Source organism: Thermobia domestica, chromosome 5, assembly GCF_964235325.1.
Source record: "Thermobia domestica chromosome 5, izTheDome1.hap1.1, whole genome shotgun sequence".
In the NCBI taxonomy this organism is placed as follows: domain Eukaryota; kingdom Metazoa; phylum Arthropoda; class Insecta; order Zygentoma; family Lepismatidae; genus Thermobia; species Thermobia domestica.
This window is the reverse complement of record NC_137458.1, coordinates 215,689,919-215,708,818: the sequence shown is the minus strand read 5'-3', so window position 1 is coordinate 215,708,818 and position 18,900 is coordinate 215,689,919. Positions and strand designations below refer to the sequence as shown.

Below are 18,900 nucleotides of genomic sequence, written 5' to 3'. Positions count from 1 at the left end.
TGGATTAAAACAAGAAGAAAGTCTGTGAAAGAATTATAGATTTCCGACAATTCTTGAGAGTGGCGCACAGAAACTTAATTTACACGACAAAAATAGTTCTTTGCCCTTCCGTTTATTATTCCTTCAATGTAAGTCGAATTTCACTACTGATGTGCGTTGCGCATGCGCGTGACAAACTAGGATAAAGTTATTATTAATTTTTTCCGTAATAATACTTTTAGGTCATTACTCCATTACTCTTCAATATAATTCGCAAAACTCATTTATGATTAACTTTAAAATTCTTTATGTGTAAAAACTGCTTTGTAATTTTGTCTTAGAATTTGTTCTAAAACTGTCAAATTCCCACTCAACGAAGAAGCGTAAATATCAAATGTAGGACTATCGACAATGATCAAAGGGAATGATGCAGTGTTGATTACAAAATCATTGTACCCTTGAAATCACCGTCAAGTGTATATTTGGTTACAATGTACGCTGAGTTAGACGATGCGAAATACTAATTTGAATACCCATTGGTTTCTGATTTCTGCTACTTGTCCTTCTGTCCTTAGTTGCCTTTTTGCATCTCTGTTCAGTGTTAGAAATCGAGGCAAATTGCACGTGTTTGAGAAAATTGCACAAATTTGTAAGTTGTTAGAAAAATATCGATGGTATTTAAAATGGTAGTAAAGTATTCTTTCATAATGAACAAAGCATAGCATTTAATTACATACCATTAACGTGTAGATTTATGACGACATAGATGTCATTTTTACATGAACAGATTGGTGATAATAGGTGTTAATGTATTTTTTAAATTGGATTTATTAAACTGATGTTTTGCACAGATCGAGACTATCTCAGCATTCAAGTTATGGTTATATATTTCTATCTTTTCCTTTTTTTTTTCTAAATCTTAGCTTGTAATGTCTAAATAGACATTACTGAGCGGATTTATATTTTACCAGGTGTTTCCTCTTATTTGCTTCGTAAACTGTTGCGAAGTTTAAAGGCCTGAGAAAGCATGCAATCGAAAATGGGCGTGTAACACAAAGGGTAAGGAGAACGCCGAAGGTGCATTGACTGAACAATTTGATGTCAGTGGAGTTAGAATACTTTGGAATTTCGGCAAGCTTTTACTTTAGGCAAGGCAGTGACAATAACCGATTCATCTGAAGTGGTTTCCGCAGTTACAGTTTCCAAGAACGAAAGCCAGAAAACGTGCCCTGCGGGACTAACCCGCCTTCACTCGCTGACGCTCGCTCAGCAATACTCTGTGTATCAGGAACAGCAACGACATTGGTGATAATTATTTGTACGTGAATAAGGATCAGTAAGGAATCAGTGACTGACATCATAAGAATAATATAAACAGTGACAGAATATCACTGTCTTACCCAAAGTAAAGAATTATCCATTTCTGCATTTTATGCTTGTGAAATAGTAACTTGACATACACAACGGCTTTACCTACACGGACTGTTCTACCAAATAGAAAATTTGTAGGTACAATTGGGTATTAGTGTGATTCTTCAGCGAAATGAAACAGTGATAAAAATTTAGATATGATGATGCCTAATCAAACTTAGGATAGCATTTAATATATCTCCCAACTCGTTTCATGACTCCAGAACCGAGTACCTTGTTTTGTCTAAATTATGAGCAGATAGAAAACGGGGCTTCTAATTCCCTTCTCTCGTTTAGCTGTATTTTATGAAGTAACACTAGAGATCTTACATGTGCGAGATACTAAGTATCAGCCTCAAACTTAACTTAACGCAGGAAACCAAGATAAGAATTAGACTAATCCAACGTAAACTTAGTGAATTTAGGCCAATCAACATGGGAAAAGGAGGAATATTTAAAAACGTTGGTCTATAATCAAGGTTTGGAAAAGACTTTTTTTTTAAAAAAAAAAAAAAAAACCTGGGTCCATATGGGTTTTTACGGGTTTAATTGGTTTTCATGGGTTTAAGTTTTTTCGAAATATTTCAATGTCTTTGGGGTAAAAATGTTAAAATGTGATTTATATTTCAAGATTATCATTGTCACAACTTGTAACAATTTTCTATTGATCGCTGTTTTGAAAAAATATCCGCCATTTTGAAATTTTACATTGGATCGCCAAGAAAATCTATACAGCAAATTTAGAATGTCTCGTGATTCTACTCTCAAAATTTCAACCTGAAAGACCGAAAATGGGCTTTGTAGCGTGGATAACAGCTATTTTTTTAAAGGCCGCCATTTTGAAATTTTACGTTGGTATGCCGCCAAAATGTATACAGGAAATTTAGTGTGTCTCGTGCTTGTACCCCGAAAATTTAAACTTAATAGCCCGAAAGTGGTACTCAGTAGTATGTGTGGTTCACCAAGGGCGAATAGACTCCAAGTGGGGGGCGGTCAGAAATGGAGATGAAATATTCGTCTAATGATCTAAAGAACGAATGAACAAATATAGATCGAATCATCCCATAAGTCTCAGTGACATTCGTCAAATAATTTCTTGAAGTTCACTTCCGATACTTTCTGCGTTCAGTTACGGGAATTTCCCGAGCACTTGTTGCAAGACTGTTCTTGCCAGAAAATTAATTTAAAGCAATTAAAGATATAATTCATATTTTATAAAGTGTTTCAAAATGTCTTAAATGAAATTAAATATTTTCCAGCGTAAAATAAATGGTTTTATTGTTGAAGTATTCACTTCCGATGCTTTGTGCTCAATTGCGGGAACTTCCCGAGTACTTCTTAAATGCAACTTCCTTTACTGTACTGCGTGGTCCGGAAGTGGGTACCCCTAATTGGTGTTTTCTGACGGTTTTAGGATGTTAATGGACATTCTTACCTGGAGGTACTTAATGAGTGGTTGGTGCCTCAACTGGAAGAAAATGATATAGACACTGTTGTGATACAGCAGGATGGAGCGCACCAGCACTTTGCGATTCACGTGCGTAATTACCTGAATCAGACATTTCCTGCCTGCTGGATTGGAAGAGGTTATTCATCTTCACCGTCTCCCTTTGCCTGGCCTTCAAGAAGTCCCGATCTGATAACATCAGACAATGCTCTTTGGGGTTTCATAAAGCAACAAGTAAGAAACACTCGATATCACACAACGCAGGAATTACGAACAGCTGTGGAACACGCCTTTACCCTCGTGACTCCGGAATATCTCCGCAAAACATCTGCGAGAACTTGGCGCAGAATTCAACTGTGTTACGACAGGGATGGTGATCATACCGATGTTTATGACTCCTAAGACTGTGTACAGACATTCTACCGTAACTACCACTATACTGTTGAAACTAAAGGGGGTACGCCCACTTTCGGAGCACCCTGTACATCGAAACTTCAACTAGTACGGAATTTTGAATTGAGTACTTAAAATAGAAGCGTTACGTAGTCTTCGGAACTCCGAACATTAAGCTTTTAAATTTGATAAGAATTTTTACGCTATTGCTTGCTGGTGTTGATTCTACAGAATGTTTATTTGAAGAGTAGCAACAAGTAATTGAGCTAAATTGTTGTTGTTGGAAAACCAAATTTTACTGAAGAATACTTCTGTTACCATTAAAGGTAATAAAAAATAATAATAATAGTTTTACTAATGCACTAATATTTATTGGCAGTATCGGCACCTATGGCCTTAAATCTGTAAAACATATGAGAGATAAAGTCCCTCGGCGTCGCCAAGCACACTACTCACGGAAAGTATTTTCTAAAGTATAAAATTGCATATTTTACTTCAAACAGTCCATACATTAATTTGCTCTATAATTGTCTCAAGTTAAGGTAAGGGTTTTTATTCATTCAGAATTTTATAAAGGTCTTATGTTGAAAGGTGTTGTACTATAATCAGTAGAACCTTCAGCGAAGGTATAGCCTGTATAATCGTTAACATTAGTTTTAGCATATTATCTTAGTTATAGGCATCTGCATATCGCACCCCCACTAGAAGAGGGTTACATCTCGGAATTCAATGTTTTTGGAAAATTGCGTTTGAAATTTTAAGTCGTCTAAGGTATTTCTACTGGCTACAAGTACAAGTAGCTGGTGATTATATAACTGTAGTAGACTTCCTAAACATCAAAGATCATGCGCTAACAGGAAATACCTCAATATAATAACTTTATTACTTTTAAAAAATAATAATAATCTTAGATGTAACACTATGCGAATAGGACTTTTCATATAACTGCAGACGTAACATACAAATTATAATGAAATGTTTATTGAATTTTCACATTCTTGATGGCTCCCACATCCACTTTCGCTCCTATTCTCTCTTTCTCTCTCAACGTGTAAAGTATGATTCGGTGAAATATGGTGATGCGCAAATACGATGTTAAAAATAGACTAGGTGAATTACAAATAATAATAATAATAATAATAATAATAAAATAATAAATAAATAAAAAAATAAAATAAAATAAAATAAAAATTGACTATAACTTTTGTTATAAGTATCTTCAAAAATAGTAGTTCAAAACTTCCTTGTTGAAGTGAAAATCGAACATCAATCACACACACTTTATTAAAGCCACAATTAAGTACTTTTCACGAGACAGCATTAAGCTTTTCTAACCCTACCGATATCCGAATGGGCGACTAACACGAGCTATTGGGTCTGGTAGTATACGTGGTACCTCAAGACGGTAAAAAGAGAGGTAGCTCTACGGGCTGGCCGTACCAGGGAAGAACAGAGGCCATGACCCTTCTCCTAAATGGTGGCTTACACGTACTATTGGGTCTGGGAGAGGTACCAAGTATCTCAACGTGTTCGTGGCACCTCAACACCTTAAAGAGAGGTAGCCCCGTATTGCTTGAGCGAGCCTACCAGGGGGGTTATAACTTATTCCCAAATAAAGATGTCTGTTCGGTAGACTGTCTACATCAGTCATTGGGTCTGGTAATGTATGGTGTACCTCTACCGTAATTAGAGGAAGTCCCGTATTGCATGAACGATCTTACCTCGATAGGAATGTCAGATTTCTGCCTGCAGGAGGACTGAACGGCGAGTAGGGAAAAGTGCCAATCCCAGGTAACTGGGCCACGGTTGCTGATCCCAGTGAAATTGAAGAACCTCTGTGGGATATGGTCTGGCATCAAAGTCAAATGGTGACTTAACACGTATCATTGGATCAGAATGAGATACGGGAGTATCTCAACGTGTGCGTGGTACCTCTATATGCGAAGATGGTTGCCAGTTGAACAATAGAGGCAGGCAGGGCCGGGACTGAACAAGCCCCTCGGGTTCCCGGATTGGGTTGGAGTCTGCTGGGCTGTGGTCACACCACAGGATTCGGTAGCTCATGGGAACCAATATCAGGAACGGCGAGCGTGAGCGGGAGGTGAGCATGTCTTGAAACGCACGGGCACCATGCCTACAGAGCATGAAAGGACTGGCTCGCTAGCAGTCCGTTTCCAACAGTAGTTAACTGGTGGGCAGAACTTCAGTTCTGCCGCGCAGTGGCCGCATCCCACTCCCTTAGTGAATAGGGGTTACACGCTAAGGCATCAAGGTCAAGGGACAGATCTTGACAATGCACCTCGTGCTCGAGGACAAAAGTCCATAAGAGGGGAACTACGGGCAGGATGCCTCGTTTGGCGGAACCTGTCCATCAAATAGCTGAACAGCCGCGGACATGCCTTACACGCATGCAATAGTGTGGTGGTAGACCACTAGACAACGATGTTCAAAATATAATCACGCCAATGTGGAGGTCTGTGTTCAATTGGCCCTCACACCGTGAGTTGAATGCGAATGGAGATAAGGCGAAGGTCAGTTGTTGGTGTTGGGGTATCCAATACACTACCCGATTGTGGCAGTACAATTACACCGTGAACTTGCGTAAGGAAAGAGTGAACATGGGACCTCCACAGAGCGTCATAAGAGCGTGTATGCTGTATGACTTCAAATTGGGGTCAAACGCCGCTGCAGCGGGGCGGAAGATATGCCAGGACATTGGTGAAGGTGTCGTGACTACGCGGACAGTGCAGTGGTGGTTTAACAAGTTTAAGGACGGTGACGAAACACTCGAAGACACACCAAGTGCCGAAGACGCAACACGTACAAAACGAATGCAATTGAGGCGAACAGTGACCAGACATGTGAGGAACTGGGACTACAATTTAGTGTGAGTGGAGAAACCATTCGGCAGCACCTCTATTAACTGGGGAAACACTAGTCCTACATGATTTGACTCCAGGCCAAAAGGCAAAGCGAGCAGACACCTGTGTTTCTTTATTGTCTCGTCTGAGGAAGGAGCCATTTCTGGACACGGTGTTGACATGTGATAAGAAGTGGGTCCTATACGAAGCTCCACGGCGTCGTCATCATTGGTTAGCATCCCATGAACCGGTACCAAAAGAGCGGAAACCAGCTCTGCACCAGAAGAAGGTCCTCCTATGTGTTTAGTGGATTGCTGGCGGCATCGTGCATCGGGAACTGCTACCAGCTGGTCAGAGCATCAATGCAACTGTGTAGTCAGCAGTTGAGCGTGTTCAAGAAAAACTCAAAACTCTGGAACCAGAACCTCTGAATCACAAAGGGGTCTTCCTGTTACAGGACAACGCTAAGCCGCACGTGGTTAGGATAAACCGGAAAACCATTCTACGCCTTGGATGGGAAACACTATTGCATCCACCATACTCCCCGGACATGGCACCTTCCGATTATCACCTGTTCCATTTCTTAGAAAATCACCTTAGAGGACGCCAGTTCAAATCCCTAGTAGAGGCGCAGATACCTCCCAGTAGCTTTCTTTTTCGCTTTACGGCCTACCAATTTCTACCGAGATGGAATCCGTGGCCTTCCAGAACGTTGGCAGAAGTCGTCGATACTGATGGGGACTATTTTTGATCTTGCAGGTGTGTCTTAGGTGATATATCGACGTTCGAATTTCGTGGTTGAAAAGGCTACAGGACTTTCTTGGTTACCTTTATAGGAACAATACCGCTTCTGTAAGTTAGAAAATGAAAACACACTGCAATGCTATTCCTATAAAAAAAAAATCAAAGAAATAATTCTTTGTGATTTGCAGCGGAAGTTTTGTTTCTCTTATACCATTCTGATATTTAATTGATTTTTTAAAGGAATATTTACGAAAAATGTGTTGTCGGAAGCAACATACTTTGTTAAATCTGAAATATTATGTATGATAAATTTAAAGTGACAGTTTTTAAGATGTAATAAGATTTCTTCGTGTTATAATGCTAACTGATGTAACGGTAAAGTAGGTACATTATTAGAAACATCAATAAACATCAGTATCCTTATAAAAGATGACTTACATATCGTTAGATTACAACAAGAAGATTTATATGGAAAATAAATACTGTTTTCAAGAAGTCGAACATGGGTGTATCTATAAAAATAACATTGTTCTACAAAATGCAATCCATTAAACAATTAACGATATACAACGAATATAGTTGAATCTTCATATATAAGTCATCTGTTAAAGAAAATTCAAAAATTAACTTACCTTCAGCCGAATACAGTTGCAACTGAGATGTAACCCTCATCAGCGATAGTCACCCTTCGGAAACTCCCTCACTACTGACGTATAGAATGATATAACACTACTAGACGCTTGTAGCCTGTCATATTTCCAAAACCGATGACCGTTATTAATGCTCCCAAGCGGAAACCAGACGAAATAACATTATAAATCTTATACAGGTGAAAGAGCACAATTGTCTTTACTAGATCACAGAACCGTGTCGGGGGGGGGGCGATGACCCCGGGCGCTGTAGTAAGGGGGTGAAAAAATCGGGAGAAAAAGGGGCAAAAGAAAGGAAAAATTATTTGGAATATATGTATGGGGGCGCCGTCGTATACTCTCGCTCCGGGCGCTGACTTTCCACGGCACGGCACTGCTAGATCATAGGTTTATCTCAAAATCGCCATTTTCGGAGGTATAACACTTCTAGTGGGGATGCGATATGTTCTTTGGGTAAATCATTCAGATTTTTAAGGAACTGATTCGTCGGAACATCTTAAATATTTCGAAGAACCAGCTCCTCAGAAATCAGATCGGGTTAAATGCTGGAGAGTAGGTCCAGAACTTTGAAACGTAACCTAATCTAACCTAAACCTCAACATCTTGGACTTACTCTGACACAAAGGCCATCGATTCGGTTAGATGGTTCCTGCTGTAATGCTTTATGTAATTATATGTAATATAGCTTGTTTCAAGTGATGAATTTAGTACCATGCAAACTTCTCTCTTAGCAATAGCATGGCGCTAAAGTAATCCAAACTTTAAATATGCACGGTTTAAAATAATAATAGATAAAACTATACCAGAAATCACCATATTTTTTGAATGAAAAGCTTACGGTACGGCAAAATTTATAAAATCGTAGAACTAACCACTATATCACAAGTTCTTGTAAAAAAAGCAAGTGAAGGGCAAGGTTCTAGAACACATGTCCACCTTCCCATTTAGCTGTAATAAAGACAGAAAACAACGTGCCCTGCGGGGCTCTAACCTGCCTTCACTCGCTAATGCTCACTCGGCAATACTATGTAAATTTAATATTAAACTTGCTATAGAAAGGAACTAACCTATATGGGGGGACCGGTGTTTTAGAACCTTCCCCAAGTGAAGTAATGCACGGAAACCAGAGTACGAAAACATACAAAGGGGGATACTAATGTAAAATAGAAAAAAGTAGAAACCAAATATTAAATTGTATAGTTGATGTGGAATGCAAGTACCTAACCCTCACTGTAAAAATGAAAAAACATGACACATGAGTTTTAGAGAGAAAAAAGAGAGAAATTTTTGCTGAAGTGTATAATTCAGGAATTGTGCCTGTTATTTCTATTTCAACGTTTAAACCTTTACTGTCAATAAGCCCACTGAATGTCCTGGCGAAATTGAAGTCTAGAATTACGAATATATCACTTCTGACTGGCACTTGCTTCAAATACGAGAAACCATATCTATGGTAGAAAATATAACACACCTTAATACCCACGAAATGTGGAAAACAGTTTGTAGTCCTTTTAACAAAGTATATATAGTGTTCTAGACAAAATGTTATACAGCTTGTGGATTTTCTTAATACTATTGACGCAATTGCAGCGTCGTTTTCGAGATACAGGTTGCCCATTGCGATACACTGTTGACTTTCAAAATGGTAAATGCAATTCAAAACTGGGGCACAATAGTAATAAAGTATTGCAGCAAGGTGCTGTGTATGCACTTAGTGCAACGAATACATGAAACGTCAGTGACACGAAGATGATAGTGTTGCAAACCTTAAATAACATTATATTGTAAAAAAACATCACTGCCAGGTTATTGCATGTATAATGTCTTTTGGCAAACTGTTAAACAAAGTATGGGAAGACAATAATTCTGAGTTATTCTGTCAGAATAAAGATATCACGGCTTTGCCCTTTATCATGAGTTTTGAAATATGTGTACTGATCGGTTTCAACATTAAATATTGGGCTTGAGGAAGTAGCAAGAAAGGACAGCAAATGAGGAATAAACCATTTGAACATCAATATCAAAATACATGGATTTAAGGGTGGCAACACTTAAGAAATTACACTCGTTCGGGAGCTCAAAAAATATTACAATGAAAACACACAGTACGTAGGCCTACATCGTTGATATATATAGAAATTGAGACAGACAAATATTGAAGAATGTGAGTTGTATGTTGTGTAGAAATTGAGGGTACGAACACAGAACGCGAAGCAAAGCGACGAGAGAAAATTAGAAGCCGAGAACTAGACGAACAGACAGAACGCAAAGGAAACGGTACAGTTCTCCAATTTTCAGCATTAAATTATGGTTTATTGATGTATATTAGAACCTAAGTATACAAAACGTACAATAAAATACAAAATAAATGTCGTTACAATTCTAACCATATCTTTGTGATTGCCAATGTACTTGCAATATTCCGTACTGTATTTTGAAAACACTTCCCACGTCTGCTCAATGGCACCTCTGTTCCTATGCAGCTTGTGTTTTGACTACATTGCCAATCTTGCAAACATTTCATTAGTAAGCAACCTTCCACGTCTAATCGCTTCTAAAACCCAACGAGACTCTTCCATCTCGTGCACTCGTTCTCGTCCAAATCAGTTAGTAGCTGTAGCACTCTTAGTAGGATGCCCATTCACCACGTTAAGGTGATGTGCATCAGATGGGGGCCATTGGTTTTTAATTGTCCCGAAGCTGAATACCGCGGAAAAAAGCAACAGTGACATCGATTTGTAACCATCCTGAGGCCAAAACAGTAGAAAAGCCACAACGTTAAACATGAATTATAATCACCCTGTACTATAACGTGATCTTTGCTTGACATCTTAGGAAACTGCTCGAAATGGTTTCCACCGACATTAGAACACCTTCTTGTGGATTCTGACGAACACGTTAAAAGATGTTTGGCGTTTCATATATTTGTCCTGCAGCTGCCACAATTCGTCCTTCTAGAATTTCCAACGTCTCCACTGCGGTATCATAAACAAGCTTTTTCATGGAACCCCAAAGAAAAAAGCCAAGGCGACAACTCTTGTGAGCGCGCAGGCTAAGCCACTGGACTGCCATGATCGATCCATCTCTCTCTCTCTCTCTACAAATATGTTGAGGAGATTCTCACGTACTTCTGGGTGAAGTATTTGACTGAGACACTGTTAAAAGTGAAGTGTTGTGACAAGCGTACTTTTGTTTGCACTGTTGCGTACTTGAGAGAGAGCTCAAACTGCTAGGTGGCTTTGGATGTAACTAAAGTGCGAACCTTGGACTAGGGAACCTTGACAACGTCCGTTAAATGGATGAACTAATACTGCTTGTGTAGATCATTCGTCTATTTCCATTCATCGTTCACATAGGCGAGTGCAAACTGGGCTCTAATGTCAGAAAGCCTTTTAAATCGTGTCGATTCTCGTCATACCCACCGTAAACTAGATTGCTAATAAAACTCCAGCTGACCAAAGCACTATATATACGTATTACAATTTCGGTTACGTAACATAGCCTTCCTCAAACATATTGTGAGAAAAATATCCAATTTTGACAACTTAAATACAATGTGAATGCAGGATACGCCCACTTTTTCTTTACTAAACGTAAACTTTTAATTGATTCCAAAAAGTAACTTTTTAATTAGAAGTTATCTCTTGCGCACTTGTTTAATAACTTCTAGTTGGTTAAGAACTTAAACATCTTAAATCTAATTAGGTGTTTGTCACACTTTTTGTTCACTATTATCCACCTGCTGTTATCCATTATCACATTTGATTGACATTGTACACCTGTCCTTATAGCTCGTGTTAATCCTTTTAATTCCTTTTATTTATTTATTTATTTATTTATTTATTTATTTTGTCTATCATCTTTTCCCATAATTCATGTGTCGCAAGTCCAATTCATCAACTTCTTCTCACATTTCTTTATCCACTGGGCTTCTTTCCACTTTATCACACTCCTTTTTTCCCCTCTCTAATCCTTTTATTCCTTCCCAGTCTATCTCGTGTCCCGTTTCTTTAATGTGTTTATATATTGCATAACGACGATGCTAAAGAATTTTCGACCATGTCTTCCAAAATAGTGAACAAATTTCTTACCACTTCCTCCTCCTCTATAGATGGTCCCGTGACTGCAGTTAATATGCCGTATTTCTCCGCCACCGATTTCTGCAATGTATTCACAATTATCACGGGATTTAGTACCTTTTTCACCATCAACACAAGAGTTTTACTACGATGAACTCGCATTTGACACATTAGAGACGTCGCTGCTTATTTGTTAATATCAGCAAGCAATTCCCACCCCCGAGAAATAGTACTCATAGAGCTAGCTCTAGAACGGAAGCAGCAACTTTGTCAACTTTGTCGGACGCAAACACAACTGCATTAGTACAAAAACAAAGCATCAACTGACATCCTCCTTTCTTCTTGTACATTACGACCGATAAGGTATCTGTTTGGTCAATCAGTTGTTTTTTTTTTTTTTTAGACGTTCCTTCCTAAAACATTTCCTTAAAACCAATATCTGAATAGCAGTTCGTTGGCAGTTGCCACAACAAGACCAGCTACTATATTAGTATTCGTTTTGGTGACTATCAATGCTCTCATTTAAATCAGCATCGCCAGAAAAGTAGAAAATTACAAATCCTATTTCACATTTTGACACAGGGCTGCAAGAGACAAGTAGATCTTTTTAATTACAAACAAACGCGAGTTTGAAACTTTATTATTGAGTTATGCTGATGTTCCTAATCGCCTAAGGTATTGCAAACACCCGTTTCTGTTCCAACTTTGATTCGTATCGGTTGATAATTTCGGAAATTTCGATTATTTAGAAAGTTTAAACGACTGTCATTTTCAATTCTTTTCGATGGGTCGTTCCGATCGGTTAATAATAGTAGAAATTGTAAATGTTTGGAAAGTTCGGACAACCATAATTTTGTATAGTTTTCATCCTATTTGATCTTATGATCCTGCTATTCGATTCAGTGTACCAAGAAACCTATACATAGGCACCTTATACGTTTATTTCAGGCAGCAATTAAACTCCGTTACTTACACGTTCCCCCTCCAAAACATTCTTCCCTCATAATTTTTATGAACTCATCGGTTTTGTAACCCTCATGTCTAAGGCGACATATTACTAAAGTTTCGTGAATGAAGGAATTCTTCATTTTTTGAAGTCTCTTTTACTTGCACTATCGCTGCATATTAAAAAATTCGCAAAATATCGAAGTAAAAGCCTTCCCCTTATTCCTCTATATCTCCGTAACGGTTAAGATTGAGTTTTTTTTTTTTTTTTTCTCCTTCTAATGGGTTTAGTTGTAGTTAGTAGTAACACTTCGTTTGCGTATAAACTCGTCCACAACTTCGTGTCACACTTAAATCGGTTCCCTCGTTAGTATGGTAATACGCCCACTGATACTTTCCATTTTTCAAAGTTAAGCAGGTCTCAATGGCTGTAACTGACGAAATTGAGGTTTTCAGGGATCTATTTTGAGAAGGCTGAGATAATTTTGAGATTGAAGGAGTTGCATCGGACATTTTGTTTTCCGTGTGTTGGGTTAACGCCTTCACTGATAGCTTTTACTTCTCTAGGTCTAATAGGTCCAATACCCGAATTTGATTCACAATGAACAGATTTTACCTGAATCTTTTCTAGATGGATGACACACAAACTAGATCAGTATACATGATGTATTGCTAGGGAAAATAATTATTCGTAATCTGATTAATGCTGGAAAACAATAATCGACATAAAACTCCTGAGTTAATGACCAAATGTGATAATTCCAAGATTTGACCTACAAATGTTTATATAATGACTAGCGCTGCAGTAAACATTTTGTTAGTTGCACTATATGTTTGGCAGGTTCAAACAACTTAAAATATCATTAGCATAGAATTGGACTAGTTTGGAGGCGAAAATTTCATCGAGTTCCGTTTGACAGTAGTCAGAGTTACAGGATGATCTTGTTTTTCTTCTGAAAGAGTTCTCTAAACATTGGAACATGTTCTGGTAGGATATGATAGTCGCAGACTAACTTGTTAAGTAAGTTTTCAACGGGTGACCAATCACACATGGTGTTGCATTGTCTTTGTGAAACGTTACACTCTTCTCAGTACACTACCTCTTGTCTCTTCTGTTGGATATTTTGGTGTAATTTCTCCAGATGAAGTGACCTCGGGTAGCGTAGTCACTAGCGGCCTCAGGTTCTACTCACGGTGGGGATACTCGGCCGAAAATGCGTAACAGCTTTTTCAGGCTAACCATCCTGAGTGAAATTTTCCTCATTCACATCAGGCAAATGCCGGGATGGTATCTAACAATGGTCTCAGGCTACTTCCTTCCTTCTTCATTTCTTTCTTTCTCCTTAGTGCCCCGGATAGTGTAATCTCCGAAGGACATTATCTCTCATACGTGACTGGTTAACATTGCCATAGATGCCAAAAGCCTAGAAACCTAATTCCTAATCCTACGTCTCCAGCTGAACGCAGTACATACATGAGTTAGTTGTCTGATTTTGTGGGAGCAGTCCATAATGTCGAATGCCCATAGTGTAGAATTCCCACTAGACATACTCATAGAATTGTATTCTTTGAATGAGTATTTGCTGTGGTAATTAGCCAGCTTGAATCCATAATAGTTTCCACACAACAGTTCTACATAGTCTAGTTTTCATAATTGATATCAAACAAAAGTTTTTTAGTAGTAGTAGTAGTAGTAGTAGCATAATATTGGAGGTGGAATAACAATTAAGGAAGTTTTCGTTTTGAGGAAGCTACACTCTTTCATTATATTTGCTGAACACAGCATCCAAGTTTCCAATTATCTTTTTATTACTACCTCATTTTCTCCTAAATTATTGCGCCACCTGCGAATATAAACATGACTATCCCTTTGCCCTTCTTTTACCATTCTATTCCTCTTCTCATAACAACTTAGAATAATATAGGGAATCATACTGCCTTGTTTCAGATTACACTGTGCACCATTTGCTTGTTTCTATACTTTGCACGGGTAGTCTTCATAGAATCATTTGCTACCATATTGTATCGTTTTCCAGTTCACTATGCAGAAATTCTTTCCAACTGACACTTTCATTGTATTTCCAGTTCTTTTCAATTAAAGTGTCTGTGTATGGGACCTGTTGTTGATCTTCCTTCCCTAAAATAGTTTGTTTTCGTACAGTTCTATTCGCTTTGTCTTGGGTACGCTATTGTACAACAAGTTTGTTAAGAGAACACCAATTAGCAATATTTTCCATGTCACGTTGTAAAATGACAGTCTTGGATGGTCTTTATCCTACCGTATAGTTTGAGGTCATCCGCAGAAAGCAATTTGTAATTTAATAATATATGATCAGGGAGATCATTAATGAATAAAAGGAACATGTACGGAACTAGGTTAAAACCCTGGGGAATTTCAGAATATGCAATGTAATCAGTTGATTTATATTCTTTGTAAATAAGTTTGTTTACGATTATTTAAATATGATGAAAAGAAGTTGAGCAAGGGAGAAATTATTCACCTAGCTTATTCAGTAATACTTTGTGATTGACTCTGTCAAATGCTTTTTTAAAAACTATATATATTACATCAACCTGACATCCTACATCTAATGAATTTGCTATAAACTCTAGAGCAATATTTTTTGTTGATTTGAATAAAGCCATGTTGATATGTTGAGATTATGGGTTGTATGCGGTCAATTTACCAGTCAGTATAGTATTTGTTCAAATATTTTTGCGAAAGTAGGTAAATTTGATTATCACTCAAATACTTAAGATATGTAGATTGCCTCTTCGAAAAATTGCGAAGTAAGTATCTGGTTGACTGGGATCAAAAGAAGTAGCAACAAATACAAAAATTGGTCATGTTACTTGTATTTCCAGCAGTGTAGGATTCTCGCGACAAACTGCTAAGTCCCCGCCGTATATAACTATACCTTTACGTTTTAAGTACGTAGACTTCTTATATATGTGGATGCTGAACTGTGTATTAATTGTATGTCATTCTTTATTTATCTGGTGTAAGATTTTTACCGATCATTTAGATTGCAATCTTCGTTGAAACCATCCACAATAATCTTCATGCCATACTTTAGAATCAGATGAAAAATACGTTTTCATTTTCGTAATAGTTGTCCTTTATGCAATGTTCTGTACATTTTTCCTTTGATGTGTATATTTACAAATTATGCTTTAGACCTTTCAAGTGATGTACAACAGTCTATCTGTTTACAAATATAACTAAGACACTATTTCTGATAATTAACCCGTCCCCATTCTCCAAATATTGGTGTCCTTGTGGAAGAGAAGTGAATGGTCCTATCGCGTAACTGTCTTTCTTGGTCCACCTGATTTACATAGCCACTAGCAAATTTACCAACAGAAACGAGTATTCAATTTTCAGATGTTCTATCGTCACTTCTTTCTTCGGGTGAGTTGACCTATTGAAGAATAATAGTTACTCTTATTTACCCTCTATTTCAAGGAAAACTGAATTAAAGATAGTCGAATCGTTCCAACTTCATCTGTTTTTCTAGTATCTAAATCCTTATTAGTTTGTATACACATCTAACATTCCATGTTCCTGCTTTAGTTTTTCCGTGTTCTGGTAGTGTTCCTTCCCCAGAGAGGATGTATTTTACCTCCGGATTATGTTATATCAAAAGATTCCATTAAAAGCTTTTGTCGTCAGCTTTACGCCTGTTGTGATGAAGGCTATGGACCATAACCAAGAGGATTTTTGGTCAGATTCTTCTCTACTTCCACCGCTTTGGAATGCTGTTTATTCCGTACAGGATAGCATATGAAAGTAGTGATAAAATAATGTGTCGAATCATTGGAAGTTTACATTTCTATTCGTATCTCAACTTTTAAAGCTTTTGTACTATTTTGATAATATATTTTTAATAATGACTTCCTGTTTTCATTTGTTTGAAAGTTTTGTTTATTTTTGTAACAGGTTGGTCTTGTGCAACACGACAAAACAATGTGTATGAGCGAGTTGCGAAAGTAGGTATATCAGTCTTTCTTGAGTAAATTATTTAATTGTGTGATTTTTCTTTAACTTTGGTCTTACATTTTAAATTTTTGTATTTCAGGAAGATGCTTTAAACTTGAGTGATCGCATATATTACACAAAAATGTCATCGTTAGTGGATTACGATTTTACAGACAGTGAATCGGAAGAGGAAAATGGGGAGATACCCGGAGCAGGAAGCTTATCTAGACTTCATACCACGGAATTAGAACATAATATCCTGATTAGTGATGAGATTAAGGGAACATATTCCCAAGATAAAAGTAAAGAAATATTAAGTGCAGTAGAAAATGATTGTATTGAGATTCCAGCATGTAGTAGAATTTCAGATACTACTCATCCATGTGAAGCACAAATTACTGTTCAAGTTAATACCTCTAGTGCTGTTTCACCAGTCGGGGAACAAATGGCCTACAGCCCCAAAACTAGTTCAAATGGTGATGTGAATGTTGTCATTAGTGACAATGAAAATGCTGAAAGGAACCAAACGCACATGGTTCAACAGAAATTTGGAAGTCAATATCGTGATATTGAAGACTATGCTGAACATTCCGAAACTGATTCTGAAAGTGACAGTACTATCAGTAGTTACACAGAGAGCAGTTCGGAATCATCGTCAACTTTGTCAGAAAGTTCAGATACGGAAAGGTAATTGAATATATTCTATATTTCATACTAATTTTGTGTGCATGTTAACTAACCTTCATTATTCAGGCTTCAACATACTTTAAAGAAATTATTAATTCTTTCGCTGTAAACACACTGCCGAACAAGACTGCACTTATTTAATATAAAAACACAATTACACGTGACGTTTCGATCTTCTAGCCAAGATCCTCATCAGACGTACACTGAGTGATACAAAAAATTACTCAAGTATATATAAACAATTCATCTCCCTATCTGCTCTCTCATTGGCCCGTTCAAACAGCCAATCAGAAGCGTGGAAATTATCTGAACTGACCAATGGGACAACATAACATTCTACCAGAAAGAAACAACAACGAGCAAGCAACCATTGAATACATTAATTCATATACATTTTTCTGTATTTATCAATAATATTTCTCCATTCTTTATTAATGCTGATACTGCCCCAACGGACTTAAAAGTTTTGTAAGTGTTTGGTTAGGCAACACACACAATACCAAAGACAGAAAAGCTACTTGTAGTCGTTTCTAGAGTTACATGATGGCTATAATACAATTATTTTATTAAAAGAAACTTGTAGCAATGGCAGTAAATAATTTTAAAATGTTTATGAGAAAGTACAGCCATATTAGCTCAGTTGTTGGAATTAATGTCCAGATTTTGTTTGGAATGCCACGTTAACGATGATTGTAGGCATAGCCCTTGATATATCACGATTTTCTTTGTGCAACTCTTCACTTATTTTTTTCTGTACGCAAAATAACCCAGAACTCACCACGGGGAGGTGGTTGCACATCGAGTTCCGCCCACCCATCCACCCACCCAGTAGGCATACGTTGACATTTGACCTTAGGTCACGTAGTTCTTCTTGGTCTCGAAGCGGGGCATTCTTGTTCTAAACTTCAGTTTGGCTCTAACGTAGATATCTCTTGCGTTCTCGCCTCACTTTTTCGACGCTGCCTCGGACAGCAGCTTCACTGTGCGCTCCACAGCTTGACTATGGCAAGGGAATGTTGTTGTTAGAGTAGCTGAAGTCCGGATGTTTTCTTCAAGCTGCTGATCCGTTGTGTTTCGTGTGATTGGCGGCTCTGTTAGACATTTAGGCCACTCAATCATTTCGTAGTAATTTTCAGCTGTAAAGTTTAATTTCGGAACAATGAAGTCACGTGGGCGGCTTGATCTCGGAGTCTTCTGGCTGCGACACTTTATCCTTCTCCAGCCTAACGTTCGAATATGCGGATTTCATCTGTTGTCATCGCTATCAGCAGGTTTTCATGATGAGCGTAGTATCCGTTTGTTTGTAGAACAGGATGAAATATGTGTTGTACATTTTTTGGCAGAAAACGTGATAGCTTAACTATGCTAAACAGATGCATGGCGCCCATTTCGCACGAAGGATTTTGCCGTATTGGAAACCAGACGGGAGCGTATACTTTAACAATATACTGGCAAAGTAGACACAAACTTGAACTAGGTTTATCAGTACTGATGTAGTGGCGAAGCATCCTACAGGCCAATGTAAGCCATCGTGAATGTGGTAATGGTCCTGGTTTTCTGTTTGCTAGATCGGTAGTACACATTCCTGTAGCAACAGGCTTACAAATTTCAAAGAGATAATTCTGGTCGCTGCTTAAACCATCTGGTTTTTCTATTTCAGACACCCATTCAACTGAAATGGGTGTGAAGGAGACGATCGGTGAACGCTCACAGTCCTTTATTTTCT

General features: G+C 37.9%; 1 protein-coding gene across 1 annotated transcript in view; it reads left to right on the top strand.

The window, feature by feature from the left end:
• The first annotated feature begins 475 nt into the window (after nucleotides 1–475).
• The window catches only part of LOC145686397 (uncharacterized), a 41,292-nt gene continuing 22,867 nt past the window's right edge, over nucleotides 476–18,900 (top strand). Inside the window, exons 1-2 of the mRNA XM_081759679.1 lie at nucleotides 476–628; nucleotides 16,588–17,174. Coding sequence (XP_081615805.1) covers nucleotides 16,630–17,174 — 545 coding nt within the window. The 5' untranslated portion in view covers nucleotides 476–628; nucleotides 16,588–16,629. The remainder of the gene's footprint in view (nucleotides 629–16,587; nucleotides 17,175–18,900) is intronic.